Source organism: Morone saxatilis, unplaced genomic scaffold (genome assembly GCF_004916995.1).
Source record: "Morone saxatilis isolate NCDOM2014 unplaced genomic scaffold, NCSU_SB_2.0 Contig11, whole genome shotgun sequence".
NCBI lineage: Eukaryota > Metazoa > Chordata > Actinopteri > Moronidae > Morone > Morone saxatilis.
The window spans coordinates 6,804,475-6,813,089 of NW_023339663.1; the positions used below are offsets into that span (position 1 = coordinate 6,804,475).

Sequence of the window (8,615 nt, forward strand, 5' to 3'; positions counted from 1 at the left end):
GATTTTGTTATATCTAAATTCCAATTTCATTGATTTAAACAACATAATCATCACAATTTGATTCCACTGAAAGTTGATGAACAATAATATTGAATGTTTTGCTCTGCCCTAGATCAGGGTTGGATTAAAGGATACATGTAGGGGTTGGGTTGAGGGTAAGGAGATAAACAAAGTCAAAGAGTGTCCTAAGTACAGCTTTACAACTTTTACCTTGTTTATACTCTATGTGTATTCTTGTGTGTACATATTGTTTTCACATATAGAAATACTAGATGAGTAATGTAGTGTAGCTTGGATGAAAATCTAAAATATTTTTGTCTCCTCTTATCGATGCCTGTGTCACTTACACGCACAGACACACACACACACACCAGATGACGTGCAGCTAGCTCCATGCCTGAGTAGCAGACTGCGACACGGCGTCCAACTCCCTCCCTCCCTTGCTCTCTCTCTCTCTCTCTCTCTCTGTTTCTGCAGTCCTCTCCTCTCCTGTCCCAGGCAGCGCTACTCCCGCCTCCTCCTGCAGCCGTGCCTGACTGCTCATCAATAAGCTGTATTAGCCCATCAGTAATCATATTGCGAGAGACAGAGAGTGAGAGAGTAGGACAGCCAGACTTTGTGTGCATCATCTGTGTGTATGTGTGTGTCTGCGTGTGTGCAGTTGGGGAGGGAGGAAGGAGGGGTGTATCCTAGCGAGGAGCTTTTCCCTGTTGTAGTAACCAACCACACGCCGACTGCCAGCCATTACTTCACTGCAGCAGCAGCAGCAATCAGCCCCTCTGTACTTAGTGAGCCAGACACACTAACCTGTCTGTCCCCTCCTCTTTTCTCCCTCTCTCTGCATATTCAGCAGAGCTGCCCTCCTCTCCTCCTCATCACTCTGCCACTCCTGCGGCGTTGCTCTTTGCTTGAAGGGGACACTGGCCTGCTCCTCACCTACTGATTCTGCATGACTGTCACAAAGGTAAGACAGCTTTGGATGGGGAACAACTTTCAGCCTGTCAGCAGTGATTTGGGTATTGGGTTGGATTGGATAGTGAAGGTTATTTAAGGTGTTATTCTCCTGTGTGTGTGTGTTTTTGTCTGTGGAGGAGTGAAGATGAGTTTTTGAGTGGTGTTGGAGTTGCCGGGTAATGCAAGGTTATCAGGATGCTGCTGCTGCTGCTGCTGCCTAAGGATGTGTGTTAATGTGTGTTTGTATGTACCCATTAGAAATGCAGTCTGATTATGATAAGACCAACATTAAATTCTGTGATTACATTCTTTAATCAGCAGCGCATTACAGGAAAGAGTTCATTCTGGGTTTGAGAAAGTTATTCTTTTTATCTGTGTAGGAGAAATATAAACTTTATATAGATGAGACTATAAGAAATTAAATATCAGGCCTGGCATTTGAAGACTAAACTGTTTCTTTTAGGTGTTTCGTATAAGGCTTCCTCTCCCTGGTTGAGAGATGCAGATGATATTGTTTGGCAGGTTTGGTTAAAGTGTTTTATTAATTTTTATCAATAATAATATTAGATCTGGTGAGAAGGTCCATACTAATTTGGTGTTTTGTTTACCAGCAGCTGCAGGGAGTAAAGCGTATTTCCTAAAATCCCCACTGTGGCTTTAACAAATAGTGATTTATAATGCTAATTAACAGAAAGATTACCATTATAATATGCAAATTCTGGCTTACAGCGGATTTATAAGTACTTAAGAAGACATAGCTTGAGTATTTTGGATTTCGGCAGCGTCAGTGTGCCTCAGTCATATTGTGGCTTCTCCTTTATCTATTGTGGCTTGGATTGTACCTCATTTATACAATCTTTCCGAAAAGCATGAATAAATGTAAATTTAATTGAAGAAACTGTAAAACTGTCAAATATGGGGACTCAGACCCCATCCGTAGATGAAAAGCAGGAAAAGGCAAACCAAAATTTTAGGCTTGGTTTTTGGTTAATGTTAGGGTTAAGTTAATGTTAGGGTGATTGCTAGGGGTTAGTAATTTAGCAAAATGCTTAAGATTATGATATTTTCCCCTGCAAATAGATATAAGTCAATGCAGTGTCCTCTCAAGTGACAGCAACATAGTGTGTGTGTCTCAGGATGATCTTAAAGTAGGTGTGTCAGCCCGCTTGGGTCACTGTTTATGTGCACCCAAGTGTGTATTGGTGGTCGCAGAGTCTGTGCTTAACGCCGCAGCAGCCGGTTGAATCCTCTTAATCAATTAACAGAAGGAGAGAGCGAGAGAGACAGACAAAGAGAGAGAGGGACAGAGAAACAGGAGGAGACACACACAGAGAGGAAATTAGCACACCTACTCCCATGTAGAGAATTAACCTGGACCAAAATAGATGACCCACTGTAGACAACAGGACAATGGCCTATTTACTCACACTTATGGTCACACACCTGCAAGTTCCACTCAAAAGTTCTGTTAATACAGAATGGCGTAGTTTGTATTTCCAGCCTGCAGTCTCTAACACAAATTCACAGACGATTGCTCTCAACGTACAAATTTTCCTCCTGTGTGTGAGAGAGATTGTGTGGGAGGCGTGTGTGCCGCTGCGTAGGTGGACATTCTCCACTATGAGAACTGAAAGAGGAAAAAGGTCAGGTGCTCATGTATTGGCATGAAGCCAAAGCTTAAATCTGACTGTAGACAAGGCCGGAGGCATTGAAGAGATTTTTAATGAATACACCCATAATTTCTTTTGTCTTCGCATGCATTTTGGTTCCTACCTGCAATTATGAAAAAGGGACGTGGAGGAAGGAATGAAGAAAAAGAAGGAAAGACCACAGTAAAACATGCATTGACTTATCTGTGTGAAAGGTACCGAAGCACATTATCCAGTGGTATCTAAAAGATGATGAGTGTGTGGGAGAAGCAGAGAGACAGAGAGAGAGAGAGAGTCCAGGGAGCTGTTTTCATGTCTATGCCTGCCAACAGCAGAGAAGTCACCTTGGGAGGGATACAGGACAAGAGCTTCTATGCTGACGGGGCTAAACAGCCTTCTACCCCTCAGCACACAGACACAGACTGACAATATTCTGGAGAGACAGCGCCTGCAATGCCTACTTAGTATCAGACCAAGATTTGTATGGTCTGGCCTGACCTCTTAGCATATAGATTACAATGATTCACAATGGGGACATTTACGTATGTAGCATAAGCATGACAGTCATGTTGTCTCTTTAAATGAGCCATAATTTAGGGGCGTAGTAGGGGGTAAACTCAATATATCCACCCCTTTCAAATGAGGCTGAGAGTCTATTTTCACATCATCTGTATCAATCAATTAGGGGACACCTCTGGCCATACTGTATGTGTATTCATGTTGTGTTTGCACCAGCACAACATAGAATTGCACACATGTGCGAGTGCAATTACAGTACAGTATCGCCACCTGGATTATCTCCTTAGACTCATTAGCACTTCTGCACCTGATTAATCTAAAACTCAAGTAAAAGCTAAATATAAGAGTTGGAAGGTAAGGCTGTGAAATTTCTGTGCTCTATGCGTTTTTGCTGTAAAATATTTTGCATCAACAACCTTTTCAGTGAGACAAAGGGAGAAATTAAATGTTTGATGCATCACCAGAAATGTTTGTAATAGCAGTAACCTAATACAACTTCGACCAGAAACACACAAATGGAAAATACGCATGTACGTGTTTCTTATCTCGAATCTGATACAGATAGATAGAAAGAGAGACTCATTCACTTGTCATTCACTGAAAAAATGCTGACATTGAAAATAGGTCATTGCATGTTTAAATCCATGGCCTTTGCTTTCAAACATGGCCTTACTGGACTGAGTCCTCTGTGAGACGGGACTTTAAGCTCTTTAGCTTTTTAGCACCAACACTTTAGTCTACTGGCAATCATTTCTTTGGGCCTGGAGGTATATCCCATATTTCTACCAAATATCATAATACCTAAAACTTAAATCATAATATGATTTTTAAAATACCTGAGGGTAATGCATTCCCTAAATTATTTTATTATACTGTAGGTTTATGAGCAGAATGAACCCTGTGTACCAAATGCTGCCACTCCTAACTGCACTACTTAATAGAGTTTTTTATGAATAAAAACACAGTACTGCAAGGTACTGCAAAATACAAATTATGGTTCTAGAAATATCAAAGGCCTAAAACAGATAAACCAAACACTGGCTTTAGATTGGGCAAGCAGTGTTCAGTTAGTTGCAATCTGCAGCTTCATTGCTATATGAACTTCACTCTGTCCTTCACACTGATACTTTAATTTCCATTGGAAATCATCTTGCAGATTTAGTACTTGAAGAGTTACCTTGTGTGTAAATGCTATTAAAAATGCTGTTGCGCTTTACTGAGACTCATCTGCAGAATATTCATACCCCACTGTTTGGCTGTGATGTGAAAATAAATAGAATAATGTAATGAAAATAAAATAACGTGTTTTTCTTGAGTGAGAAGCGTAATACTGCACACAGCATGCTGCTCTCAGTGGTGTAACAGAAAACTGCCAACACAGCGAGCACATCAGGGCAAGGCAAGGGGTTGTTATTACTATATCTGGACGCTTTGTTCTCAGCTGCTTTGTGATTGCATGTATGTCTGTGTGTGTATGAGTGTGTGGACGTGGGTGGGAGGGCACAAGTGTGAGTTGGCTGACATTATGTGTAGGTGGATAACTTCCATCACTACTACTAAATCAGTAAAGAGTATTAGAGATCTTGCGGTATCAGCAAAAGAACAAAACTGTTTATCTGCTGTCTTTTTGACCTAAAACTCACTCAACTCATGTGAATGTGTGTGTGTGTCTACATCCGCAAAGGTTATTCAACTTCATCTCAAAGAAGCTAAATGAAACTCTGCAGCTCACAGCTGTGCCATTACATAAAGTACAAGTAGGAAGAACAAACCCAGGCAGTAGAACTACTCAGACTTTTGTTCAATAGACCACTTCACTGTCCTCCAACAACACAGGGGGCAACAGAGGCTCGCTGTAGCATTGATCGTTGCCCTGAGTTACCTTCCTGTCAGTTTTAGTTTTGCTTTCAGTCCATGGGGCTCAAGTCATAGGCACAATGGCCACAGTGGGATTTCTCTGTGCAAGAAACTGACCTCTCCAGAAGGCTGAGGTCACCCTGCTCTTCGCCTGCCAAATGACCTCCAACCAGCGTCGTTGGGAAATAAAAGCACAGGAGGACTGAATTCTGTTTCATATTCAAAGCAATTTCTGAGCATTTAGCAGACTATTCAGCTGTCTCGTGAAGCATAACGGCAAGCTGCTGGCATAGAAAAAGTTACTCAGGCCACTTGGATGTTTCTTTTGAATACCCCTTTGGCAACCCCTTAAAATGGTCCAGTTGTTTTTGGTTGGATACCACAGAAAGAGCAGTGTGGCAGGGCTGGAGAGGGGGTTGGGAAGATGGGAGTGAGGGACACTGAGGGAGGAGAAGAGTGACCAAGATGAGGGGGAGGACTGTCTTTGGTAGTACCCCTTTTTGTTCCTTTAGACACCAGCAAAAACACTCCCCAGTTAACACTAAAGGGAGTCCATGTGGTGATAAATGATTGTCTGTTCCCAAAGGGCGGGCAAACACACGCACACACACACATACACACACACACACTTATTTGTTTATTGCTATACTTGAGAGGACCCTTTATGACTTCATTCGTTTTCTGGCTCATAGCTCTAACCTTAACCATCTGCACTGCACCCCTAACCTCGCCCTAATCCTATTTTAACTTCTAACCTTCAAACTAAAAACCTCAAATAAGATTTTACAAATGCTTTTTTTACCCAATTAAGACACACCCCTGAATGTATGCATGCAGAATATAAGGTCGGCTCAAGGATTTGTGCAACCTTGTGACCCTGCAAAGATAACCATTTTGAGCTAAACTGTATAATAATATATCGAACACCACATACTCGCCTGCTGCCGTCTACGCACAAGTGCCTGAGTACTATACATTTATTCACTTTGCCAAAATGTCTTGATTCTGGAGGTATAAAACTCAGCCCAAGAACACAAGAACACACACACGTACATGCTTGTTTCTCTCAAACGCAAACGCTTTATATTTAACCATACTGACGTGTATTCTATATAATCTAAAGTAGCATTCCAGCTGTGTTAAGTGTGTTTGCAATTACATATCTACAAACACTCCAATTATGAAGGAGGCCCACGCTGCTCTGATGTCAGGCACACACATGTGGTTGGAAAGACGTCTGAAAGCCATTTTCAGAGTGTTTATGGTACAGCTTCTGCTGTTAACTGTAAGGCTGTTAAGACTCTCGTAGCATAAAACGACGTAGATATGTTTCAAGATATGAAAATTCTGACAAATCTCACTGACTATCCTCATTTTTATATGCTTTAGTAGTGATTTTATTTGTCCAATCAAAATAAAAAACATTTGCTGTGGAAAGGCTATGCATATTTACACACACACAGCCACACTCAAACTGTCTAAATTCTTTACTCAGGGGCACCTCGCCCACCATAAATCTTAATTGAGTCTGATTTAGACCACTGGCCATTTGTCAAGCTTAATGTTAACCCGCACGCTCTCTCACACACAGTGACACACAGACAGACACATTAAACAGAGAGCTGAATCACCAACCTAGCAACCCAAAACCTGCTATTCTTGGAGTAGTAAAAATACACAACAGCTTAGCAGATTAAGAATACTAAATCCCGAATTAAGCCATTTTGTTTCTTAAATTCACTCTAAATGGGGCAGATAAAAGAATTAACATTGGGAGAGCAAGTTGTGTGTCTGTGTGTGAAAAGGGGGGCAGACAAAAAGTGTGAGAAAAAGGAGGAAAAAGGGAAATAGTTGTGAGAAAGTCACAGAAAAGCATTCACCACAGGAAGACATTCAGATCTCATGAGCTCATTGCCTGTCAGAAAGCTTCCTTACCCTGCTCAGTATGTATGTGTGTGTGTGTGTGTGTGAGAGACGGTCTGTTAAAACTGTACTTTTCAAATCTGTGTGAAAAGCCTGCAGTGTATTTCCAAAAGCATTGGGAAACTCTTCTTTCCCTGTGTCACTGCATAAATCATTCATCCACTGCAAATGCATTCACACAATCCAGACTCTCATATAGTAGGTGACTTTCTCACAAAAGTATGGCTTGAATTCATTGCGAAAAGTGCACAGAGGAAAGCTTTGTTGTGGCTTTTGTTGGATGAAAGTGTTCATTTTTGGATTCCCCTTTGGGAGGTAGCTGGAATAAAAGAGGGTAGAATCATGTGAAATTATTTGCTAACATCCTCCAGAGGAAATAAAGACACAGGAGAGAGTGACCATTACCAGCATCCCCTTTCCCCTCCAGCTGAGATTAGGTGAACATCCCATGGAATCTGGTGGTGTTTGTGTGTGTGTTGTGTGTGTGTGTGCTGTTGTGTGTGTGTGTGTGTGCAGTCTGTACAATCAGGACATAGGATGTGCTTCCTGTTTGTGGGCCCTGGGGACAAGGCAATAAGTGCATTGAGACAGATGGGGGTTTACTCTGTATGTGCAAGTGTCTGCGATTGTGTGAAAGGGATGGGTGATATAAAGGATTGTGTGCACTGTAAAATGCCCTTGTCTGTCGTTATGAGTAGGCTGGTATTCAACACTTAAAGGTCAAATCGTCAAACACCAGTACTTTGTGTTGCCAAATGAGACTGAACAATCGGCTATCTTTCTCCTGAATGACTGACCCCACCTTTAAGTGTGAGTGAGATGAGATAATTACTCAATTCCAAATAAGTTTATTCAAGAATTATGTTGAAAATTCATTTAAATTTAAGGAAATTTAATTATCTCATACCATTTGCATTATTTATATGATGAAGAAACTGGTTGTATAGTTCCAATACTAGTTGTAAAGTTTAATTGAGATTTTTTTGCTGTTAATTACTCTCCTAGATGGGTTGTGTCTATCATTTCCTTTCCCTCTGAGCAATCCTCCGTTATATATTATATTTTCTCATATGTTTTTTCCTTCACTAATGCTATACGTATCAGTACGAGATCTCTAATTTGTTCCTGTCTCTTGTCTCTTCTTCTAAATGTCATTTTGGCCTTCAGTCTGTATTATATCCTAAGGCTGCAACTGTCTGCTTTATTTTTTATATCTAGCTATCTGTCTGTCTTTGTCTTTATTCGTGTTTCTATCTCATTTTAGAGGGTCCTAAAACTCTTGTGGCCGTTACAACAGAGTTATAGTGACACAAGAGTCTCTCTTGTCAGACAGTATCTGGCTTGGACACTTTTAAACAGATTGAATGATTGAATAGCTTGCAGCAGCTGTTTGAATGTTATTTATATAAGAAAAATCAATCAAAAAAAGTAATAGCCATTGACTATTCTCCTCTCAGTAGTCTTTAGTCCCACAAGTAATTATCACAATTTTAGGGGTCTAAGCGGTCCTCCAGGACTTTGTGGGCTTTATTTGGGATTGTTGTGGCATGCCTGATGGCAAATGCCTGTTTTTATGGCAGTGGGTTAGGGTGATATATGTTGTGATATTTTTAGGCTCTTTTTGCAATGAAATTGCAGGAGAACGTGAAAATTGCAAGAATAGTTGTGATATTAAATTTGTTTTTATTATATTAAAAATCAAAGGCAACTTGT

General features: G+C 40.8%; 1 protein-coding gene across 1 annotated transcript in view; it reads left to right on the forward strand.

Annotated features, from left to right (window-relative positions):
* Positions 1–580: 580 nt before the first annotated feature.
* coro2ba (coronin, actin binding protein, 2Ba) overlaps positions 581–8,615 on the forward strand; it is a 43,781-nt gene continuing 35,746 nt past the window's right edge. The window contains exon 1 of the mRNA XM_035652194.1: positions 581–964. Within this exon, the coding sequence (XP_035508087.1) occupies positions 950–964 (15 nt within the window). The 5' untranslated portion in view covers positions 581–949. The remainder of the gene's footprint in view (positions 965–8,615) is intronic.